We start from the raw sequence: 25889 nt of genomic DNA, 5'->3' as shown, positions 1-25889 counted from the left end.
GGTTGTGTAATGTTCTGGTAACAATCTCCAAAAAGAAAAAGAAAAAAAACAGCCTCTGGAATATTGAAATGCGAGCAACGCAAACAACCAAGAAGAATGAGGTTTTGTTTAGGCCGAATGTTTGTGCGCGTTGCTTATCGATGTCAGGCGAGCATTTTCAGTCTGACGGCTCATTTGGGGGTTTGAAATCATGCTCTTTGCAAAGGCAGTGATTCATTGTACCTTGCCCAGAATCTGACCCTAATGAATTAAGCTGTGTTAAAAGTCTGGAGAGACATTACTGACATGAGCTCTCAACTGAACTGCTTCAGAAGACTGACTTACATTGCCTAACAGGCTTTGTGATGTTCTGACATGATGCTTCTCTGTCCCCAGACCGCCTCTACTCCCTGATTAACCCCTGTTTACGGCATCCCAACTACAAACCGAGTGTTTCTGCAACCCCTCAAAATATTCACAATACGTACTTCAGCGAAAGCAAACGAGTGCATTCTGATTCTCCCCTCTACCCGTCAGTATGGGCATCCATTGTTGTTCCTGAGTATATTCCTAATCTTCCATCGTGTTTTTTTCTTGTTCTTTTGTTTTCTGTTTCTAATAAACAGGAGGTGTGAAGCCCTGCGCCTTAAACTGCCTGGCCGAGGGCTATAATTTCTACACCGAGCGCTCCCCAGCCGTCATCGATGGGACGCGCTGCCTGGCCGACTCCCTGGATATCTGCATCAACGGAGAGTGCAAGGTAACCAGCGTCTGGGTCTCTTTCCTGTGCAAAGTGTTTGCAGGTGACTCTGAAACTGGACCGCGTTGCTGAAGACTTCCAGGTTTGGTGGATAAAAAGGATTGATTTAACCGAAGGGATAGACTCACTATTCAGTTTTCTGTCCAGGATGCCGTGTAAGACCAGTTTTATCATTGAAAAGAGATTACTCTCAGTGAGGGACTGACATAAGTTAAAGCAGAAACTGTGGAACTGCTTACGGTGTTTTGAAAGTGTTTTTATGTGTTGAGCCCGTTTCTGATTCAGGGCTGCTGAGTTAACATGGATTTATCCTCTGCAGATGGAAATGCATAATATTTCACTTTCTTTTTTTCCACCTCTATTCTAAATCATTGTTTAGACCACAGCCTGGAAGTATTATTTTTCCATTCACACTAATGGATGGTTAACTTTGATTTATCTGTATTTTTGACACTTTGAAAACGCTGGTCTTAGCACCGGCTCTGTGTAGTATCTCTAAACACACGCGATCAGATAGGCTGCCTGGGCACGGCTTGCGTCTCGTCTGCCTGCCTGGTCATTCAGAGAAACAGGAGTTTTCCTAGAAATCACAAACTGCTTCCTAAACCACAAAATCCCACAGTAAGGTAGCGAGATTTAAAGAAACTTAAAGACTTAAAGACACCTGGGTTGTTTTAGATCCTAGGATTTGATGAGAAACTCCGATTTTAATTGTTAATTTGACTCGGGTGTCTAATTGAATCTTTTTAAACCTGTCTGCTATGCTGGTCTTGAAGGGACGTGCTGTAGAATGGTAAATGTCTGCCATGTTCGGCTTAATGGGAAAGATCTTTAACAAAAAGGTGGTCTTGCGCTTTACGTTTCTTTTGTGTGTGGCTGTTTGTGGGTTTAATGTAATCATTTCACTCAGGTGCATTTACAGTACAGCAAGGGAGATAATGTAGGAAAATCACATTACCTTTACAGCTACTGTAGAAGCATCGAGAACATGCATTGAGATTAAGGCGTTCGGCTTCCCCAGTTAGAGGAAATCTTTAAAAACCATTTATAGGTGAATCTGAGTAAGCAGGAAAGAACGGATAATCTCCAGTGGCAATGGACTGCCAGTTACAGTTACTTGCAGGGTCTAATGCTCAGTCCTGCCCTCCAAGATCAACCGATGCGAGTCTCTGTGTCCTTGAAAGACCCATTTCTGGCAGCCGTCCCTTCTCATGTACTTTGTACTTAATCTTTAAAGGACCGTTCCTTTTGGCAGCGCTTCTGAGTCGCTTCACCAGCTTGTGTCTGTGGAGACCCTGGCTGTTTGTATCGGTCCCCCCCCTCCCCTCCCCTCACTGGTTCTCCACTCTTGGACACTTTTGTTTCTCCAGTTAATACCATTTTATTTCCTCAAAAATACAATGTACCATCAAATGATTTCAATATTAAAATATATAGTTTAATAATATGTTTGCTGAAGTATTACAAAAGTGAATCTGGTGGACGGGGGTAAATGAAGATACGGTGTTAGAACTATACATTGAAAAGTCCTGCTGTCATTCGCTCGCCAAAACCGCGCACACTCGCCAAATCCAGGGGCTGCTTGTTTGAGTTCTTGGTAAATTGCCATCTAAAATGGAGCAAAGTTCAACGAAACCCGTACCCTCCTTTGTTGCCTCAGCCTACCGTTTCTCTTCAGTAGCAAAGTCTGTGTGAAGATCAGTCTCTACCTGTCTTTAAACAGGCCAAAGGCTATGCTTGTGCCTGGGTAATTTCTCTACAGTTATGGGCTAACCTTTTTCTATTTCTTGTTTAGTCCTGACTGCTAAAAATCCATCTCTCAGAGTGAGAAACTGTGACATTTTATTTTATTTCACTTTTATTTTCAGACCAAAGTGCCACCATGTTTTTTGATTTAGATTTACAACGCTCTTGTCTTTGCTGCTACAGACACCTGTGAGAGAGAGAGAGGGGGGGAGGGAGAGAGATAGATGGAGGGAAGAGGATCTAAGAGAGACGGAGGGAGAGAGAGACGGACAGAGAGCGTGCATAATCAAGAGAACGAGGGGGAATGTCATGGCCGCGGACATGCAGTGTAACTTTTTGTTGTTGTTCTTGTTTATATCATTAACATATGTGGGGCGACGCAATTTTTTGCGTTTTGAAAGCTTTGTCAACACCAGAGCCCTCCGGTCATGCTGAGAGAGAGAGAGAGAGAGAGAGAGAGAGAGAGAGAGAGAGAGAGAGAGAGAGAGAGAGAGAGAGAGAGAGAGAGAGAGAGAGAGAGAGAGAGAGAGAGAGAGAGAGAGAGAGAGAGAGAGAGAGAGAGAGAGAGAGAGAGAGAGAGGCTGAGTGTCATGGCTGCTGACAAACAGTGTAATTCACTTTGCCTCCTCAGCACGTTGGCTGCGATAATATCCTGGGCTCGGACGCGAAGGAGGACCGCTGTCGAGTCTGCGGAGGAGATGGCAGCACTTGTGAAGCTACAGAAGGTCTCTTCAATGACTCTCTTCCGAGGGGAGGTAGGCACACACTCACAACACACAAGGAGCCTGTATTCTCGCTCTGGAGTTGTTTTTTTGTTTTTTCTCTCTTCATCATTGCTTTGCCGAGTTGCCAACTGGGACAAGTTTTTAATTGCTTTCCGGAAGATGTATCCTCTTATCTTGCCAAGAGCAATTCGAAAACCTTCAATAAGTTATTGTCTTTTTGGCGGGAGACTCGTTACTCTATGCCAATATACCACGGTTGCCAAGCACTTTGGGTTCATTTCTCATCGGGATGTGTGTGTTTTTGTTCACCACTCTCAACGCTGAAGTGCACATATTTGTGTTGAGAGACATGTAGTCAAAACAAACATTGTAAAACAAAAAATGAGAGTTAATGATACTGTATTCCACCTTCAAAAGCATCTCTGTCTTTAGTCAGTGGGAAATAAATCCACAGAGCTGCTTTGTTGTGAGGTGGACCTTCGTGGGTTAACTCTTGGTAAACTTGAAAGAGGTATTTTTCTTTGATTAGATGAGGAGGTCTTTCATCACCAGGAAAGGGAAGTTTTATAGTCATGTCAACTACAGCCTTGACTATAAAAGGTAAATTGTTCATAATCTATACATTATACATCATGTGACATGCTGCCTTTCCATAAAGGCGTGGCAAACTGTGACAAACCAGATTCGAATAGATTGGACGATGGCAGATCTTTGACAAAACTTGATCAATTTAAACATGTGCTCTGTGGTCGCTTTACGAATGACTGTGCTCTAGTAGAGGTACTGATCTAAAACTTTCTTTTCACTTTTTTTTTTGTTCTCTCTCTCCAAATCTGTAAGGCTGTTAAAGCAGCTCAGTTGTTTGTTCAATCAAAATGATTTCATCTTTAGCTGTGAGGTTTTATACCATGAAAGGAAATTCTCCTGCTGTTCCATCTGGCATAAGCAAACGGGCCCAACTGAGGGGGAAAAGAAACACCTGTATATTCTGGACGCGGGCTGGAGACTGGCAGCGTATCACTGCTGATGATACTTTGTTCTGCCCTTTGCCTGATGTCAGAGAGGAACAGACTTCAGCAACAGCAAATGGGGGCGGGTGGATTGCATCCCCTTCCTGACGCACAGTCTCTGTTGGCGAGTCTTATTAAATCGCTACTGAGATTAGCCCACATGTGTCGAATGACGTTGCTGTCCAGTAATTCACTGCTGAGCAGGACAGGTGCACTGCCTGCAGTGACGTAGCAAGGGTGAGGAAGAAGTGCCTGTCGTGTCTGGGACATTCATTCGATTTTTCTGTTCTTGAACCTTTAGGTTACATGGAGGTCGTTCAGATTCCCAGAGGATCGGTGCATATTGAGATTAAAGAAGTGGCCATGTCAAAGAACTACATTGGTGAGTGACTAACAAGTGTGCTCTACTCGTCTGCCAAAGTGCAATTAAAATAACTTTATTGGGCAGGTATTTCAGAAGTCTGCTAATATTGTGAGAATGCTTTTATATTGCAAACTCACAGAGCAGGGTGATGTTACCATATTCATATTCATGTATACAGCTCTGGAAAAATTAAGAGACCACTTAACATTGATTTCTGAACTTGGAGTGGTCTTTTAATTTTTTCCAGAGCTGTATATGTTATAGAGCTGTTGTGCCAAACCAGGTGGTCTGGCACCCATAGGTCATAGACTGATATGACGCCAGCATAGCTTAACGTGGGCACCACGTGTAGGTGGGATTCTGTTTGCAGATCACAATGAAAGCAGCAGAACAAGATGCGTTCAAATAAATAAGTTGCACCTCCCTGGTAACATAACACTGGGTTTGTGTTTTTTCCTTTAGGATTATAGAGCAGGTTGGGTCCAGGAATAGACAAAATAGGCAGGGATTGATTTGTTTAAATTAAAAAAAATGATAATACTTAGATTTTTAATATTTTCACTGTATGATGGGAATTTCAGTAGTTAAATAAAAACATCTGTTAAAATCCGTTATATATTTATATGCTAAATATTAAGTGCTCTATCGCAGCTTTCCTATTCTTAATGAGACTACTTTATATATGTACGTGTATAAATGTTAAGAAGTACAAATGGGAATGAACATGGATGAGTCATGTGCGTTGCTCTGTGATAATGTGCGACATGATCTGCGGCTCTCAGTGATAACCTCTGAGGAGAATTCAGTAGAGAGCATTGGATCATTTGTAATTGCGATTTGGCCACGATTCAGTGATGTGAAAAGTGTATATTTCACTAAATGTTGTGGTTGGTTACCAAACTTGTTTTGACTACGAGGATCGTTCATCCTCTGATACACATCTGAACGATTGTGCAACGTTTTCACCTGAGGACGTCTCTGAGGCGTTGTGTGCAAACAGCCACTCCATTGGTCAGGACGAAGGCTGGCGATGACATCAGCAGACCTCAGATAGATCAAATGATGAATGACAGCGATGACTTCATCAGCACATTCCCCACCTGTTGCTGTTTGCAGTAGCTTATATGTGTTCGTCAGTGTTGTGACATTTGGCAGAGATTTCATCTGTCGCTTCCAGCTTTGAAGTCTGAAGGGGATGACTACTATATCAACGGCGCGTGGACCATCGACTGGCCGCGGAAGTTCGATATAGCGGGAACAGCCTTCCATTACAAGAGACCCGCCGACGAGCCCGAGTCCTTGGAAGCGCTGGGGGCCACCACAGAAAACCTGGTTGTCATGGTAAAGTAATACTTTGATTCCATTTAATTTCTCTTTTTCTTCCCCCGACTCCTCGTTGTAGTGATGGGATGTATCTATTCATCAGGCGTTCACTAAATATCACTAAAATGTTAGTCTTTTGCTGTTATGACACCTACTTATCACTGATTCATGTGTAAGAACTTAATTAAACTCCTGTCACGGCGGTGAGTTGTGGCTTGGCAGTGAGTGCACATTTTTGCACAATGAGCTCGACTCCGTATTCTGGGTAGCTGGGAAGGATTGTGTAGATAGATAAGAATGGTACGAAATGAGGGGGAAAGTTTACCCCAACTGATAAGACATGCTCACAGAGAACGGTTCATAATTAACACATTGTCAGAGCTGCACAAGAGCTGGAGGGTGTATATGCAGAGGAAAGATAACTATCTCCCTGACTGTGGAGCACCAGCTGCCTGCCACTGGGTGCTAATGAGGACAGAAGCTCATGTCTCCTCTACACCACTGTCCTTCGGATCCACCTAACCTGTCAAGGGTGCTTAGGTGTAGAAGATCGTGCCACAACTAGATTACATCATGCCAGCTGGTTTCTTGAGAAGCATGACCACAGGCCTAAAGGGCTTCTGTCCATGGGCCCCAGAGCATAACACCAGCCACCTCTTAGATGTTGGTTAATTACCTGAATGGGGACCATGGACCACTACAGTGTGGCACTGGCCTGAGAAAAATACCACGTTGACTGTGACCCGCAGAGCAGTTGGATTCCAGTCTCAGGGATGTAATGGTGGGCAACCCACATTTGTTGTGTTTTAGTGAAATCTGCAGCCTATCTTTAATGTGTGTCCTGTTGGAAATCCCTTTCGTGTAACGCTCCAGTTTCATGCGTGTTCAACCCAACATCTTGAAAGGACATAACCATCTGGAAATCGACGTGATTCAGTTCCAGGGCCTAATTGGTATACATACATTATTAACTATTATATTGATTTGGATGGCTTCCACTTTTAATTAAATACTTACACATCAATCTGATTAAACAACCCTCTGGTGACCAACTGGTGTCACTGTCCCCGTGCTTCAGTGTGTGTACTATGCGATCTCTCATGTTGAGGACGAGAGCCTCGTTCAGACCCTCTGACCTTCCTGTTGATTGTGCAATCATCCTCAGAAACATTCCAGTTTGAGCCTCTTCGGATACTCCAGGGCTCTGTCTTGGCAGGGGATTATTTTGCAAGGCTGTGTGGTACAACCCACGAAAACCAGAGTTCTGTGAGACGGCCTAATGTGATCTTTTGCCATTGGCTTGCATTTCAAATTCATGCATAAGAACTGACATATAAATAAATGTGTGCCTGTTTGTGTCTATTTCAGACTGATTTTCAATGTTTTTGAATCTTCCCCCGCACCGCAGCTTGAGTTGAATTTATCCTTCAGTTAGGAAACAGCTCTAAAGAACCCAATGTATACCCAGGAGACCTACTGCACAGTCAGTCTGTTCTTCCTGAACTGGGCTCCAGCGGCGTACGGCAAACCCCAGACCCCACAGCGCCTCCGGAAGCAGACACAACAGTCTGACTGACCACCAGCTATTTACTTGTGGCAAAAATGACTGTAGTTCCTTCCACTGGTCCCTCTCTTCCTCACAAACACGAACATAAACACAGGACAACCACTAACCACCTCCTAAAAATAAAACCCTTGGAATGGCAGACTCGCAGCTCCAGGCCTCCATCACACGAGAGAGGTTTGCATTGCTTCTTCTCACCCTCATTCTCGGTCTTCTTCCAGGTCCTACTTCAGGAGCAGAACATGGGCATTCGCTACAAGTTCAACGTCCCCATCACACGCACTGGAAGCGGCGACAGTGAAGTGGGCTTCTCTTGGCATCACCTGGCCTGGTCCGATTGCTCTGCCACCTGTGCCGGAGGTAGGTGTCCATTACAGTCGGGAACCGGGCCAGGTGAGCACACCGTGGCCACACTGTGGAGGGAGAATGGGGGGAACGTGCTCGTATCTCTCCTCATCCCTCATGTTTGTACTGTGTACGAGCTGGGGCTGCTTGTGTCTCGGCTCATTTGGCAAGTCGGCTCATTGCAACACATGTCTTTGAGACGGGCTTTACAAAATGTCATGGCACGTCATGTTGAGATCCAGCTCTTGGGTTGATTTAGCACACTGGTCCCTTGTACACAGCAGTATATTCTGAGACTGTTGATTAGTGTTAAAAGCCCTTTGAAACTGTAGTAAGCTTCAGCAGAGCATTAAATTATAAGTGGTAAAATGATATCCAATTGTGTCAGGAACTATTTACCGCAGATATTTCTTTTTAAAGCTATGAAATGTCTTAATGCCAGAAAAACTGAGCTTGTGTGTAGCATATTTTCAGTTTGGGAAACGGCTATTGTATAATTTGTGTGAACGATCTCCTCTGCATTTCTCTCGGTTAACCAGGACAACTGTTTTACAGATGGAAGATATCCTGCAGACTGACTGCTGTATCATTAAATATTTTAAATCTTCAGCCACAGCTTCATGTGGTCGATCACAAAAATGACTAAACCGTTTTTGTTTGCCTACAAAACTTAGATTCCTTATAAAAGAACAAAGAATATTCATTGCAGTTTTTATAGATGGTCATTTTAAACCATTTGAGGAATTTGCAAGCTTTTTTTTTTTTTTTTTTTTATATAAGAACAAGCAATCCCAGGGGAGGTTGGTCACTAAACCTCAAAAGCACAGTCTTGCATACAAAGTTGCATGGACCTAACTTGTGGGTATTTTATAGCCATTTAATTCAGTGTTATTAATCTGCCTGAATCTGTACCAACCCAGCAGCAAGTGGTCTCAATTAATACAGATTTTTAGGGGCTTTCATAATTTCATAATTTGCTCTTGCCCGTTTTATTCTTTGAATAAGTAAATCAAGAAATACTTAAACATTAAAGTTATATATGGAAAATTACGGTTTTATTCAATATTTTTTCAACAGTGGCTGTGGTTTTATTTCTGTGAAAATGTAGCTGTAATTCAACCATGTTGTATTTTTGTTATTTTTTGGTAAGACATTATGGATGCGTTTCATCATTGCTCTAAAGAATGCCTTCCATACACTGATGTGCTCTACAATATTAGCCATAGTAAGTGTGATTTTCAGCTGTCTGGCCGAGGTTAAATCGTGGGCTTTAGCTTCGCATATTTGAATGTATGTTGACTCCTAATTATTCATACATCAACATACCGCAAGAAATAAGAGCGTATTGTTTTCGTGCTTTATTGTACATCAACTGGTGATGCAGGGAAAAAGAAACCCAGCTGAGATCGAAGGCAGACTCATGTGGTTAACAGACCCAAATTAACTCCACAGCAACCTGCAGCACAGCGAACGTCAAATCAATAAATAAACCGAATAATGATCCCAATTGCAAAAATCCACAATTAAGACTATGACTTACTACAAACCCAACTGTCATTTTTTGTTTTGTAATTCAATCATGTGTTGTTTGTGTACATTGTGATTCAGGGTAAACTTACCATGGCTCAAAACTGTCTGAGTGAGATGAAAAATCACATTCTGCCTTTTTGGGTAACTACTGAGCGACGAGCCATACCCATGGGCACTTGCACTGTTGTTCCCATTGGCGTCAGGCCTTCGTAGATTTTAATTTTCTTTTTCATGCAGTTCATGATGCATTCTCATTGATACCCCACCCGTATGCCTTCCTAAGCATCTTGCTTTACCTTAAAAGAGCAGGCGCTGAAGGAGAATACCCAGTTGGCCGGGTTAATTGCTTTGTGCCCAGTAAGCACAACCAGGGTAGAAAGGGAACCTAGATATCAGCATCTTCCTGTCACATTATCCCCCCCTCGCACCGGCCCTGTTTAATCACCCATGCTGTAGCTCTTAGAGAGAATTCATCCTGAACTTTTACCTAGTTCTCTCCGTGATGAAACAATGCACTGAAAGCAGTACTGTTTCTGGTGGCAGATGTCTGCTGAGCTTTATCAGTGAGGCAGTGAGGAAATACTTGACAGAATTCCTAGTCTCGGTTGTTGTGGTTGGGACTCAGACTGATGGCATCCCCTCCCATACAAGGCAGCTTCGTACCACAGACGCATGCCCTGTCAGCACATATATAGGATTCCCATGCACCTCATTACTGGAAATGGGTGAAGGGTTGCAAACCTTTCTTCAGGAGCCACCAAAGTCTCCTCTCCTCATATACCATAACAGAAAGAATTCAGAACATACACCGATCAGCCATAACATTATGACCACCTGCCTAATATTGTGTAGGTCCCCCTTTTGCCACCAAAACAGCCCTGACCCGTCGAGGCGACTCCACTAGACGTCTGAAGGTGTGCTGTGGTATCTGGCACCAAGACGTTAGCAGCAGATCCTTTAAGTCCTGTAAGTGGTGAGGTGGGGCCTCCATGGATCGGACTTGTTTGTCCAGCACATCCTACAGATGCTCGATTGGATTGAGATCTGGGGAATTTGGAGGCCAAGTCAACACCTTGAACTCGTGATTCTACTCAGCCCTATACGCAACAAACTGCGATGCACTGTGTGTTCTGACACCTTTCTGTCAGAACCAGCATTCACATTTTCAGCAATTTGAGCTACAGTAGCTCGTCTGTTGGATTGGACCACACGGGCCAGCCTTCGCTCCCCACGTGCATCAATGAGCCTTGGCCGCCCATGACCCTGTCGCCGGTTCACCACTTTTCCTTCCTTGGACACTTTTGATAGGTACTGACCACTGCAGACCAGGAACACCCCACAAGAGCTGCAGTTTTGGAGATGCTCTGATCCAGTCATCTAGCCATCACAATGTGGTCCTTGTCAAAGTCGCTCAGATCCTTACGCTGCCCATTTTTCCTGCTTCTAACACATGAACTTTGAGGACAAAATGTTCACTTGCTGCCTAATATATCCCACCCACTGACAGGTGCCATGATAGCGAGATTATCAGTGTCATTCACTTCACCTGTCAGTGCTCATAATGTTATGGCTGATCGGTGTATATCTTCTATGTGCTGTCCTAGAAGTTAGCTGCTGGAAAATGTCAGGACCTGAAAAGACGCAAACTGATATAATAAATGTGTGCAACATAAAGGAACGACTTGCAAGATCAGTTAATAGTTTTTTTGTGTGTTTTCCATGTTATATGGTTTTCTATCATTCGTGGCTCTTCTTGTTGGCTTTGTGTTCATGTTATATAAGTGGTATTTTGATAACCGTTGAACTTAGTTTCTCTGCTTTTCATTCCTTAAAGGCTCCCAGAAACAAGAGGTCGTGTGTAAAAGGCTAGATGACAACTCCATCGTCCAGAATAGCTACTGTGACCCTGACAGCAAACCGCCGGAAAACCAGAGAGCCTGCAACACCGAGCCCTGTCCTCCAGAGTAAGTCAACTGGTCTGCATGCTACGGAGGAAGCGAGTCGGCAAGAGGAAGACCCAAAGTCCAGCATGGGGCAATTAGTCTTCAGAGGTTAATTCAAAAAAGCAATGGTCTCGAACCTGACAGCCAAAGCATGTTTGTGTTCATTTGAGAAAGTCGTTAGTTTTCCAGTCAGGCGAGAGGTCAAGGTTATTAGTAACGTGTGGGCTGAGGTGTGATGGATAGTGACAGCGTGGGGTCGATGGACACAAAGCGGGGGGAGCTGGAATGGGTGCGAGAGATGCAACATCTCACAACCATTCAATCCACGTTACATTATTTAAAGTGATTAGTGATACACTTGTGTGGAACAGGTTGTTAACCTTTCAGAACGGTACTTTAAAAATTAATATAGATACTAACCTATATGAAAAGTTACTACTCCTTACAATGGCAGCAAAAAATGTAATCCAGTGCTGTAATACAGACCTTAATTTGTTCAGATGTCACATTATAGTTCTGTTCTACAGCAACTTCTGAATATTTTTTCTGTCATTTTAGAACGTATGTAGTATAATTGTAATGATAATGACCGGTCTTTTTCTCCGATAGTAGCTGATTACAAGGAAGTCATATTTGTATCCTGTCCTTCTACTTTGGTAGCTTTCCAAAAGTTATTTGTCTCCGTCTTGGTAAATTATAACATTGCTTTGTGCAATATATTTATATAAGCTGCATATTTTAAAATGTATGCCAGATTTTTGGTTTTGTGAGTGTCAAGAGTGAGATCGGCATCCATACTGATGTGATGACAGTGTGCTTGATTTTAAAGACCACTCATGTTCAAATAAAAATTGCAACTGTTTTTCTTGCATGTTCTGGGCATGTTGTTTAAGAACAATCTTGTCCAGCTTTGTCAGATCTGAATGTGGATATTTTCACACATCAGAAAATAACTTTTCATGTATTAAATTTTGACATTAACCAGTTGTCAAGAGTAGCTGTCTGTCAGCTGGCCTTTTGGCTTTGAAATAAAGAGCAATGCCTACGATGATGACCGAGGTGACTAGGTCTCTCCATGGTGCCCATGCTTTCCGGTTGATTAACGCCCCAGACCCCAAGATCTGGGCTGAGATGAGCACCGTGTTTCCCTTCTGTTCTGCCCAGGTGGTTCATCGGGGACTGGTCCGAGTGTAGTAAGACTTGCGACGGGGGCATGCGGACGCGCACAGTCCTCTGCATACGCAAGATCGGCCCTGCGGAGGAGGAAACGCTGGACGACAGTCACTGCCTGACCCACCGGCCCATCGAGAGAGAGTCCTGCAACAACCAGTCCTGCCCCCCTCAGTGGGTGACCCTGGACTGGTCAGAGGTGAGGACTCACCTTGTTTTCCCAACAGGGCCACACGGCACCCTACGTGCCCTTCTCCACCTACGGCTATGTTTGGACAGCTTCCTTCCTTCTAGTCCTTGATAAGGTTGACCCTGTCAATGGTAATTACCAAATCCAACGTAATGGGTCAGGATGTATAGGATATACTTAAGTCTTTAGAGGTCTTCTCTTGTTCTGCAGCTTAATCTCAGGAAATCTCTCATTCTATCGTGTTATTCTGGGAGGGTGCTATGTTAGGGACCAGAGGAGAGGGGCATGGGGGTCTTTGACTTTGCACCGAGGGCTGTGAGGGGGAGGAGTGCTGTGCTGTCAGGTCCTCAGTTATATATCTGCTAAGCTGCTTAGGTCTCAGTCTCATTTGTTTCTGTTATTTACTGGTGAGATGTAACAAGTAGACACAAACACAGGGCAATGGCACCAGTGATTTATGGGTTTATTTTGCTCTCCTTTTAACCAAAGCCAAATATTATACAATAAGTTTTCCAGGCAAATTTATTGCGATATATTAAGAGATAAGACTGTGCTTTTGGTGCCTTGGTCTCGCACACACCCCCTCTGTAGGCTGTGGCCAGCCCTACGCAAGGGGTCCTGAGAGAAGTGGCAGTGAGCTGTCAGCCTCCTGGATTGAAAGACCCTCATTTTGACCTGTTTAATTTACAGTTGCGTTTCTAATGGGTTCTAGGTCCAATGTTGAAAAGAGATCTTGTCCAGCTGACCTGAAGTGTCAGTGCTGTGAGCGTGTTCCCCTCTCTGTCTGTCTGATGTCCAGTGTCGTCTTTTAACCTCCTGAACGGTTTGCTCCCTCTTGCTCTCTCTCTCTCGCTCTGTGTCTTGCCGTGTCTCACTGTCTGTTGCCTTCATTAAACCTCACAGTTGATTCACTGCATCCTCCTCCTCTTCTCTCCCCTCCTCTCCTCTGTCTCTGTCTGGTGTCCAGTGCACTCCGAAGTGTGGCCCCGGCTTCAAGCATCGCATCGTGCTGTGCAAGAGCAGTGACCTGAGCAAGACCTTCCCCAACTCGCAGTGCCCGGACGCTGGCAAGCCCCCCGTCAGGATCCGCTGCAGCCTGGGCCGCTGCCCGCCCCCCCGCTGGATCACCGGGGACTGGGGCCAGGTAGTTTACCGCTGTAAACCGTACTGTGTGCTTTCGAGCTTTGGGAATTTGGTGCGATATCTGCAGAAAATCTGAAAATGTAACCTTGACCCTTGCCCTAAAAATGCTAAGTTAAAACTTCGCTTATGTGATGAAACTGTGTGAATACGGCTTCACCCTTAGAGAAGTCTGTGCAGCTTTGTCTCTGTGAGTCTAAGCACAGCATACAGATAAACTTCTGCTCTGGTTAATGGTCACTGCAGTTTAACATTAGCACATGAGCGATGAGGGCTGTGTGTTGTACTGCATGCAAGGTGTTTAAGTGGCATGAACACTGGGATCGTTGTTTGAAGTTTATCTCTAGCAAAGCCTAAAAGACAGGACTGCCAAGAATATGCTGTGAAAATGAGACAGAAGACATTGCTCTTTTGAAGGCCGGGCCTGAAGCTTTTACACTAATCCCTGATACACAAGGAGGCTTTAGCATCAATGGGTTCAGACTTATTCTCTCAAAAAAAAAAAGCTAAAGAAATACAAAGGTTAGTTCCACCACCAACAAAAATCAGAACAGTTGGCTCTTATAGTAAAGAAAAAAGGCCAAAATCATTGAGTTGTACGGTGACTCAAAGCTCACGCAATATGGTCAGGACCTGTTTTAAGTTTTAATCTATAAAAATACTAAAATCAGAGCAATTTGTGTTGATCTGGTGCCATTTGTGTAATTATATCCTGAAGCAGACCATTGAAAGTTGGTAATAATGCATTTTTGAATGGAAGGTGTAGCCCTTTAATTAGCAGGGCTTGTTATGCATGGCACGGTTTCGATCCTTTCTGTAGATTTCAGTACGATAGCCAAAACTGCCTTTTGGAATCGGATTACAAACCTTATGGTAGCGTGCGCATTTTATATATAACTTAGAAAATTAAATTCCTCTCTCCAAAAAAGAGCCCCCCGCACAATTGGGTTTAGATCGCTCTGTTCGACAAAGACCATTTATAGTATCTGACCTTGTACTCTGACACGATTTTTAGCCTGCATCTGTAGGAAGTCAAAACACACTGGATATAACAATGCCTTGTGCTGCTCTGTTTCTGACTTTGATGTAAGACACCATAATGTAATAATACAAATGTCTACATCTGGTTTCATCAGCTGTAGTTTACCTCCTGTAGAAGAAATATACATTTTACTGATACGACAACAGGAGACGGAGGCCGGAAACCTCTCATGAAATAAGTCTACAAAGATGTCTCGGTGTCATGATGTAGTGAATTCATTCACTTAAAGCCGTTTGGATGGGAGTTCACAGCTGACCTCGTGTCCTTTCATATTTAAGGGTGTCTTTGTGGCCTCCTCTTGTGAGATGCAACTCAGGGTCAACTGTATGGCTGACCTCTGTCCTTTGTTGTGCAGACAACGTCAAGTGAGGCTTGTTTTATAGCTCTTCCCATCCTCATCTTTATAATGCCACATGTTTCTCTCATTCACTGACTTTTAATAATTCTGCCTCTCAATACACACAGTTTGGGGGGGAAAATGAAATGTCACATTCAGAGTTATTACCGTATCTTCAGTGGAGAACAAAGTGTTGTATTTCATAGTGACTTGATTTACTGTGCCATGCACACATTTAGATGACCATGCCAAGGCAAACACTGCGGTACCCGTGTTCATTTTATAATCAAAAGAAATGCAATATATTGTATTAATTAAATTTGAGCTTCAGTCTGTGATCGGTAAATTTCTCTGTTTTCCTTAAAAATGAACAGACCTTTTATCTTTTTGCTCCAGGGCAGAAATTTGCTTCACGTTTTACTGAAAGTAATTGTAAAATAAAAATATCTGGCAAGAGCAACGGAAAATTTTAAGATGAAATAATTTTGACATATATTTATTTTTCCACTTAAGCATAATTTTACAGAATGAATTGTAGTGTAATTAAAAAAAAAAAAAAAAAAAAAAGAGCAAAACTTGCCCAGCAGGAAAACTGCGAAAGTCCTCCTGCCAGTGTTCCTGTCAGGTTCCTCCTTATCAACCTTCAGTCATGTGCAGGTTCTTGTGCTGATCAGATATCTGCAGGGCAGTGGGGGGAGCAGGTCCTGTCTGAATAACTTCTTAATGGCCCTCTGGCTCAGTGGAGCTCTAGGGAGGATTGTTACTGGACGTGCTTGCAGGACCTATAGGGCATAGGGTTACTGCTTCAATTCCACTTAAAGCGAAGTCGGGACACCCCCCCATCTGTCGTGGCCGAAACCCAGCACTCGTAAAGGTGGCTCAGTTTTCAAGAGTTGGGAGATCTGATGACTGTCTGCTTCAAAAGGCATCTGCAGAAGATGCCTTGAATGTTTTGCTTTCATCATTAAGACCTTTTAGGGTTTGAACATTGCAGCATTCATTCTTCATTTTATTAGTCATTCGGTTTAGGTTCCCGAGTGGTCCAGTTTCCTTGGTCCGTGTGAGTTTACCTTCACATTTATGGTGTTTGTTAACGGAATGCATTGCCTCATATAGTTTGAACGCTTGGTGATGCGCTTGGGGAAAAGATTATTCTGCCAGGAGATGTCTCACCGTGTGTGTGTGTGTCTACTGCAGTGTTCAGCACAGTGCTCCCTCGGACAGCAGATGCGGACTGTGCAGTGTCTCTCCTACACGGGCCAGCCTTCCTCGGACTGCTCAGAATCCCTCCGGCCTCCCAGCATGCAGCAGTGCGAGAGCAAATGTGACGCCACTCCCATTTCCAACGCAGAAGGTGGGTACACTGAACGGTGCCCATATTAAAGGGCCTGTATTAAATGAACATTGACGCTAGCACCCCAGTAGTAATGATGGTGAGTATGACCCTGACACTTGGCTGAATATGAATACATTTACTTGTATAGGAAGACTTCTCTTGATGTCTCTGAGGTGTCTGGGAGAATTAAAATGGAATTAAGCTGTATAATGGCGGCTTTTCGTTCACCCTAATGATGGAGTAGATCTGTCTTTTTTATTTTTTGTTCGTAGGTTTGTTTTTGTGTCCCAGAGATGACACAGTTCGAAATGAATTGGTTTTGTTTTTGACTGTGAATGAATTTAAAAAGAAAAAAGAAACCCCGGTTGATTTTCTGTCACACATGATTGAGTGGGTGACCAGACGTCCATGACTAAGGTCTGCACCGATCTTGTGGCGCATAAGAAACTTTACAATCGAGAGGAGCCCATTCGCCCCATCCTGCTCGTTTGGTGTCCATTAATAACTAAGTGATCAAGGATCCTATCCAGTCTGTTTTTGAATGTTCCCAAATTGTCTCTTCAGCCACATCGCTGGGGAGTTTGTTCAGATTGTGACACCTCTGTGTGAAGAAGTGTCTCCTGTTTTCTGTCTTGAATGCCTTGAAGCCCAATTTCCATTTGTGTCCCCGGGTGCGTGTGTCCCTGCTGATCTGGAAAAGCTCCTCTGGTTTGATGTGGTCGATGCCTTTCATGATTTTGAAGACTTGGATCAAGTCCCCACGTAGTCTCCTCTGTTCCAGGGTGAAAAGGTTCAGGTCCTCAGTCTCTCAGTAGGACATTCCCTTCAGACCTGGAATAAGTCTGGTTGCTCTCCTCTGAACTGCCTCTAGAGCAGCGATATCTTTCTTGAAGTGTGGAGCCCAGAACTGTCCACAGTATCCAGATGAGCTCTAACTAGTGCATTGTACAGTCTGAACATCACTGCCCTTGTTCTCAATTCTACACAATTCTGCATGATGATGTGGGACAGGGACAGTGGTGAGGTGGCCAGTTCAGGTGGAGGTCAGTGATCTTTGCTCAATGCTTTCTTAAGCGATTCAGGGCACCGTTTACACAGCTTCTAGAGATTATCTTGACGCTAATGGTTCCTGTGCTCCTACTTACGAGAGGATCTGCTTTTTCCATTATTTTCAGAGAGACATTTAAAAAGCTTAATAGGGGATGACGTGCTTCATTGTGATAAGGACTAAGGTCTTCAGTGCTGCATTAATTGCATTAGGCGGTGGCAGATCGCCAGAGCCATGAATCATGCAGGGATTTGTACGAGGCACTGGGAAATCTTTTAGCTTCTCCGCAAATCATGTACTAGGCTAAACGGGCTGAGGGTGTCCTTCAGAAAAGCTCGTCTCTGCTTGATTGATGAGGTTAAAAGCGTTACTTTTGGACAAACAAATAATCATAAGAATTCAAAAAATTTACTACTAAGTAGACGTATATCCTAACTGCAGGTTTGATTGGCTGTTGGAGAGGTGTTTACGTAGCAGGAGCGCTGTCCCGTGACATTTGAGCAGTTCTGTTGTCTGCCACTGGGAGATGTGCACAAAAGACCCCATCGGGTAAGCGCTCCACTGTGGGTTTGCTCATTCGCGAAGCAGGACAGCTCTACTTAGATGGCTTCAAGCATCCCCAAAAGGTGGCCTGATTTAACCAACTTCTTAAAGTTTGTAGAGAACCTGCTTCCAGCTGTGTATTCTATTGCCCATACGTCTTATCTAATGTAATAAGTTGACCGGGCTGTAGGCTTCCTTCCTTTTTCTTTTCTTTATCTGCTCTTGCTTAAAGAGTGCAATGGGTCACTTGAAACACGACCCCAAACGAGCCATCGGCTGCCTTTCATATCATCTTCGGTTGCTTCGGTTTTATGGGGCTCGTCTCCTTCTCCGCTGACAGTAGCTCCAAGCACTTTGTCTTATTTATTGTCTGAGTGTAGCGTAGCGTTGTAAAAAAAACATTATAAAAGGGAGGCGGGGGTCATTCTGTGTGTTTTATGTGATTTTCTGTTTAAGTGGCCATTTTCATGATAATTACTCAACCTGCATACAGGCCTCGCTGTACTGACTTTAGCGCTTTCTCCTTTTAATGATTCGGCATCAGAAAATTAAAAGGGTTATGGCACTCGGAGAATTAATCAATAGATTATGAGACAAGGTGACGTGAGGTCGAGCACCGGAAGCCAAGTGCCGCTTGGTTTGGGCTGTTTTAAGTTTGGTTGTTTGTATGTTTTTTTTTTTTTTTAATTTTCTAATTCAAAAGGGAAGTGGAGAGGGTGTTAGTGTCCCTGCTGATTAATGTCAGATATGCTAAGCAGGGGATTACTGGACAGGCTTTGTGGAGCTGAGCCTCTCACCTCAGGCATTGCAGGTTTGTGAGGGTGATTATAGCTCCTTTCCTCGGGGCAGCAAAACACCGCCTGGCATTCCCACCCTCGACACAGTGTCGCGTTACACAGCCATTCAACGCAGCTATATTTACAACAAAGCGTGCTGACCGCAATGACCTGGATTCGTATTTTTGACCAGTAAATCCCACAACTGTAAGAATTGTATAGGGAAGTAGTGAAAGTGTACCATTTTATCTGTCAAACTGCTCTTTCTTAGGCCAGAAAGACTATAAACCTGCACAATGTAGTTCTGTTAGATTCCTAAATTTAACAGATTTTTTTCAGATCTTATTAGGTTCCACTCAATTGTTTAATATTACCTTTACTTTAGATACAGATTTGGAGTGAGGCAGTGTTTCCAGTTTCATGACATCATTTTTGCCCAAGAGGTATTATTTGAGTTTGAGACTAGTGTCGTTTATTCCCTAATTTTAATCAGCACTGATTGAAACAAATCTGATTCTAAAATCGCCCAAATTGGGCACAATTATGAAGGCGTTAAACTATGGAAAGCTGTAATTCAAACCCACTAGAGACGGTGAGGAGGAAGAGAGGGCCAGGAGTGTCTGAATTCCTCAACAAAGCCTTACTTCATACAACTGGAGGGCAAGGTAGCGATCACCAGTGTAGACATGCAGTACTTGGACAGAACCGTCTTGTCAGGTTTTTCCTCCTTATTGCCAGTGTTCATTTACTCAAATTCCTAGTTTTTAATATATTTTTTAAACTGTGTTTCCCTTCCAGAATGCAAAGATGTAAACAAGGTGGCATACTGCCCACTGGTGCTGAAGTTCAAGTTTTGCAGCCGAGCGTACTTCAGGCAGATGTGCTGCAAGACTTGCCAAGGACACTGACCCGAAGAGACGGGGCGAGACAGAGCGAAATGGAGAGAGAGAGGGAGGGGGAGAGAGGGGTCTTGTTGTTCCACCATCAAAACCGTGTCAGTCAATATGAGGAGCCACACGAGGAATGAAAGGAATGCGTTACGAGGGAACAGAAGGGATTGAATGGTTTGGATCCCCGGCCTGTGCTTTTTACCCTGTGGAAAACGTAACCACTGGTCAGCCTGCGCTGACAGCATTTCAATATTATTTTAACTTCTGTGAAGTGGAAACTTGGATGTTTTTTCTTTTTTTGTTGTTTTTTTGTGTGTGTAATTTTGTTGTTTTTAATCCAAAGTGCTGGACACAGTTGAGTGTGCACTCTCATTGGAGATTCACGTGACGTTTAAAGCAAAGCTGACAGCTGCCGGCTGGAGAACTCTTTGCATACTCTTGAGTAACTGCTCATCCCAGAAACAGAGTGATGCCGCCAGTGGACCGGACTGGACCGGTCCATGTGAAATCCACACACAGGCTTTAGCGCCACGTGCAGGGCTGTGTGCACAGTATCCATCCCCTTCGCTTCTCCCGTTTTAAAACAGACTTGCCCTTTCTTGTCCAACGGTAAATCCATGAACGTGAGTAACCAGTCTTTGGATGCTCCTGATCAATTGTCTTCATCAAAGGATTATGACACATTTTAGCAGCACCCAGGCAGGTGTCAAATCTATAGTGAAGGCATTGTGAGTCTGACAGTGTGCTCCAGTGAAACACAAGCTCAAAAAGTCATTCCATCTACCATGTGGGGGGGGCATTTATGCATCTCCTAAGTACACCATTGTGAGCCATAATAAGAAAACTGCTCTTGTCTCTATTAAATGGGGAGGTTGGGCTACTAGGGTGACTCAAAGCCCCGTCTCCCTTCGGCATGCTTAGACACAAATACCTGGATCGTATCCTATGTAATGGCTTTAACACCAGTTTGTTGATGTGGGGTTTTTAATTCAGTAGGGGAAAGATGAAAAAAAAAAAAAGGCATAAAACCAGAAAAAAGTGCTTGACCTTCATGCAGCAGACAGGGTGAAGCGGTGGGTGGCATTTAACATTCGGAGGCTTTTCCAGCGCGGTGGAAGTGTGCCGGTGCCTGAGGCTCACGTCGCACCACCCTCCTCGCCCCCCGTGTTGGCGTCACTCGCTACGGAGTGACCACGACCACACAGGCTTTTAGAGACGCTTCTCCTGGCTAGAAGACCACCATGCTAGAGACATGGCTTACAAGCACTGGCTGCTCCAGTGTGTTAACAGACTCACCTTTAAGCTGTGCTGTGGAGGGGGAAAAATAGCCGAATTAAAGAAAGGGGTTCCAGATGTTTCTTTGTTTAGACAGGAGAGACACCTGTTTTAATAAGCAGGCACAGTTATTGTCTGTGCCACTTAAGGGCACACAGACACAGCCAAAGAATAAACCTTTTGTTTAAAAGTTAGGGGAGAGAATACGAATCAGACCTACTTTAGAGCAGCTTAAAAGAAAAAGAAAACTCAAAACAAACTGAAAACAGCTGCCGATAGCCGTACACAGCACTCCTTTGATTCCTCAAGCAAGATCTTACAAGAAGCTTGGACTCCAGCAGAATGTTTCCTGGCATTCATGGTTTTGAATGAGAAAACCCCGAGGTCAGCGGGGGGCTGGAGGGCGTCTGTGCTGGTTTGGGATCATGTCAGTCAGTCTTTACCAGATTATATACAGTACTTGAACACTTCAGTTTCCTGATGAATGTGCATTTTGTTGTTCAGCTCCTCCTCTTTTTATCCTAGTGCAATGGAAAAGAAAATATACATATATTCGTCTGTATGTGTTTTATATAAGTATATACATATATACGTGTATGTATGTGTATATATTATATATGTACAGTGCCTATAGAAAGTCTACACCCCCTTTTTCACATTGTTGTCAGTGCCTCAGAGTTTCATGTATTTAAATAAATTTTTATACTTATCTACACACCATAATCCATTACCGTTGAGGGAAAAGTTATTATGAAAAAATTATATTAAAAATAGAAACCTGAAAAATTATAATTGGATAAGTTTCCCCCCCACCCCTGGTGGAAGCTCCTTTATGTGTTGGGTCTTTACCAGTTTTACACACCTAGATTGGGCAATATTTGACCATTCTTCCAAACAAAACTGTTCAAACTTTGTCCAGTTCCTTGGGGAGCGTTGATGGACAGCAATCCTCAAGTCATGCCACACATTTTCAGTTGGGTTTAGTTCAGGGCTCTGACTGGTCCACTCAAGGACATTTTTGGCTGTGTGCTTTGGGTCATTGTCCTGCTGAAAAGTGAACTTCCATCCCAGTTTCAACTTTCTTGCAGAGGGCAGCAGGCTTTCCTCAAGTACTTTTCTGTACTTCACTCCATTAATTATCCCTTCTATCCTATCAAGTGCCCCAGTCTTCGTCATAATAGCCTGTAGTTTTGCAAAGTTGCCATTGACCTCTTGGAAGACTCTCTGATCGGTCTCCTTCTTGCTTAGTCATCAAGTTTAGAGGGACAGCCTGATCTAGGCAGTGCCAAACACCTTCCACCTCTTAATAATCATTTTGACTGTCCTCCAAGAGATATTCAATGCTTTTTTTTTTTTTTAAAACCCATCACCAGATTTGATTTTCAACAACATTGTCCCAGAGCTCCTTGGTGCTCATGGTTGAGTCTTTGCTTTGAAATGCACTACCCAGCTGAGGGAACCTACAGGAACTGCTGAATGTATCCTGAAATTGTCAATTATTATAATTTAACACCACTTGGTGTTTGATTTTGAAGATGACTGCTTACACGAGTTAATTTAAGATTGCTATTACAAGGGAGGTGCACACTTATCCAAACTCAAGTTTTTATTTTTAATTTCCTACAAATTTCCAGAATATTTTTTTAAATGAAAATTAAAAACAATACATTTTATTGCATTTAAATTCCAGGCTATAAGGCAACAGAATGTGAAAATGTTGAGCGTTGTGTAGACTTTCTATAGGGGGGGTGTGTATAATATATAATATATATGCATATATATATGTGTGTGTGTATATGCATGTATATATATGCATGTGTATATATGTATGTGTATATATAAGTTAAATGTAAAACAAATTATTTTAATGGCACTTTTAAAACAATATGCTTCATTGTGTTTTTGTGCAGTGTACATACGTGATCAAATACAGATGTCTTCAAATTGAATGTTGCTCACTATTTGCTAAAAAAAAAAAAAAAAAAAGTGGTTAGAGTGAGTCAAAAGTGTTATCAGATAAAGAACTAATGTGAATGAGAGAGGGTGCTTTAGCCTGGCTAAGAATATTAATATTTATTATATACAGGTTGTGGTAAGTGTGAAATGCACAGGAGCTTAAACACTGTACTTAGCTGAAACTCTGTTGAATGACGGACTGTGGACACAAAGTCAATAGAAGAAAACAAAGAGGACCAGCTGGTCCTTTCTTATTCCGCAGCTGAGTCCAGTGATAACACTACTGCAAGTCATTGCTTCAGAAGAAAACTAACACATCATTAGTTCATTTAAAGGACAAAATATGATTGATCCAAAACAGGCCCATTAAACTGGTCAACGCTGTCACTGTGCATGAACGGGACTAGTGGAGGGGATGGTTACAATTATGATATTAAAGCAGGGAACCTTGCAAAAGATTTTGCCTGCCAGATGGTTTGACTGTCCTTTGAAATGTTGCATTATCATCATATTGATCCATTAAGAGCTCATGTTTGTGACGGTAACAAACCATGGATGTACCTGTGCTGAGGAATCAAGGAGCAGTGCTTGAACCCCCTGTGCAGGACCATCGCGACGCCTGCAGGCCCTCACAGGATGCGTTCCTGAGAACCAGCCCATTACTTCTACCTCTGGACAATGTGTTTGCTTTGCTCTCTCCTGCAAAGGGATGCGCTCTGTCTCGCGGCCACGCTGTCATGGTGAGTGCAGATATGGAATCGTAGGACGAATCAAACAAACGCTGATGGTGCTTTATGTACAGATAATGGCTGTACAGTAAAAAAAACCCTTCCGCACATCGCTTCAGAGGGAATGCACAGCCTACCTCGGTGCTCTCCTGCCCCGCCTCATGTGGAGGGATACAGGAGAAGTGGAGGCCTGCAGTCTTCGTGTTGCCCCGCTGACAGGACAGTCAGTCGATCTGCCTGGGGCTCAAACAGTAGCTCATGTGACTTTTGAGAGACTTTGTCTGTTAAGTGAATCAGTGACCACCTTCTCTTTACCTCACACTGGGTATCGACATTGAGAAGACCGTGTCCACAGATGCGTTTCTCCCCTCGTCTTTCCGAGTGGTGCTACGTTCTATAACGCCCCCTCCTCAAGGGGGCTTCAGTGATTAGGAAGATGTGATGCACAATCTTGGAATCACTTTGTGAAAAGGGAACACCACACAGACACATATTTATATAGATAGATAGATAGATAGATAGATAGATGTAAAGGTACAATAAAACAATTTCTTAAAAAAAAAAAAAAGATGGGACCTGATCGATGAGCATCATGACTCATCGTTAAGAAACTGATCACACCACCATAGTGTTGTTTTTTGCTGCTGCTACTCTGTAGCCACCGGTGCGATTTCAGCCGATACCTTTCATCATAAACTACACCATGGAACAATAAACCAACCCCATGTGTGCACAGGCCTCAGACACTGAAGATCGTATGTTGTTTTTGTTAATTGAAATAAATAAATCAATACAATACTTTTCTAAAGCTGGAAATGTTGTCAAAGAGCCTGCAGAACAAGACTTTCCCCCCCGTCATGGACTGTTTGAACTACGAGACTCCCCCCATCACAGACCATTCCACACTATAACTTTCTGCTGTCACATGATGTGAATGTCACATTGCTCTACTTTACCAGCAGAAACAAAAACAATATATATATATGTGTGTATATATATTTTATTGTGATTAGTTGCTTATATTTTATATTCAGTATTAATGTTGGTACACTGTTACTAATTTTTTTTTTTCCATTTGTAAATTATATGCTAATTTATTGCCATGTTTCATGACACTTGTTCTACATTTATTTCACTGCATGAAGATTAGATTAGTGAAAATGCAGTGAAATTCCACAACACAACCCTGTTTTAACCCTCCAATACATTAGAACAATAAAAGTGCAGCTTCTGAAGCGACTGGCTGTGTTCCCTGGTGTTTAAAGTGGTCTGTTCCTCACATGTCCCAGCGAGGGAATGGCAGACCGATCGGTGCCGTCAAAGGCATATGGAATGCTGTCGAAAATCTGTATTATAACAATATGCTAAAAGTTAAAAAGTTGTAAAGATTGAAAAGATAGTGCCGATAAATACGTTGGAAACTAAGGTTTATCTCCCGTGTAAAATAAATACTTTCACCTTGGCCTGCTGTCGTATGTCTTGCTCCTGTATTGAACGTGACGTGGGGTAGGGGATCATGTACCTGGGGAATCAGTCCATAGCAGTCTGCATCTTGTACATGTTATTCTTAATCCAGGCCTACAAGACAAGACGGTGCCCCCGTATTGCTGAAATAATGTGAGGACAGCTGCCCTGCTGCCCTTTGGAAAGAGGCAGTCCTGTGGCCATCTATACACCAAGCAAGGAGTTTGTCTCATGCAAATGTATAAATATATATTTAGTATTCAACTGGTAGGAATCCCAAAGTGATGGGCACAGAAGTATTTGTTTTTTTGTGTTTATTCATTATGATTTTTAAATAAAAATGTGACAGTAAAAATAAAAAATGGAAAGAAAAATGACGGCTTCGTGCACCTCGGCTCTCGGAGTGGCACTGAACCGCTGGCCACAGGAGACCCCGCCATCAGCTGGAAACGGGAATGGTTTCACTCCAGCTCCTAAGTAATGAATTCTAAATAAACATTATCTACCCTACTTGGCACACGAAAAAGGCCAGTAAATGCTAATGCTCAGCTTCAAATTACAGATACAAATGGTTCTGTTTTGTCTAATGTAACCAGTTTAAAATACCTGAGTGTCTGGCTTCACTTCTGTCTCGGTTTCTCCCAGAGCTTTTGATTACATTAACTCCGAAACAAAGAGTAAGTGGGAAGTTTCTTTGAAAGCGGG

At 43.2% G+C, this 25889-nt stretch overlaps 1 protein-coding gene across 1 annotated transcript in view; it reads left to right on the top strand.

Annotated features, from left to right (window-relative positions):
* The window catches only part of adamts6 (ADAM metallopeptidase with thrombospondin type 1 motif, 6), a 66243-nt gene extending 41061 nt beyond the window's left edge, over positions 1-25182 (top strand). The window contains exons 16-25 of the mRNA XM_066711540.1: positions 606-739; positions 3117-3240; positions 4522-4602; positions 5762-5925; positions 7693-7831; positions 11181-11310; positions 12454-12658; positions 13617-13793; positions 16366-16522; positions 19670-25182. Coding sequence (XP_066567637.1) covers positions 606-739; positions 3117-3240; positions 4522-4602; positions 5762-5925; positions 7693-7831; positions 11181-11310; positions 12454-12658; positions 13617-13793; positions 16366-16522; positions 19670-19779 — 1421 coding nt within the window. The 3' untranslated portion in view covers positions 19780-25182. The remainder of the gene's footprint in view (positions 1-605; positions 740-3116; positions 3241-4521; positions 4603-5761; positions 5926-7692; positions 7832-11180; positions 11311-12453; positions 12659-13616; positions 13794-16365; positions 16523-19669) is intronic.
* The last annotated feature ends 707 nt before the right edge of the window (positions 25183-25889 follow it).

The sequence above is a fragment of the Amia ocellicauda genome, chromosome 8 (genome assembly GCF_036373705.1).
Source record: "Amia ocellicauda isolate fAmiCal2 chromosome 8, fAmiCal2.hap1, whole genome shotgun sequence".
Lineage (NCBI taxonomy): Eukaryota > Metazoa > Chordata > Actinopteri > Amiiformes > Amiidae > Amia > Amia ocellicauda.
This window is presented reverse-complemented; position numbering and strand designations above follow the sequence as displayed.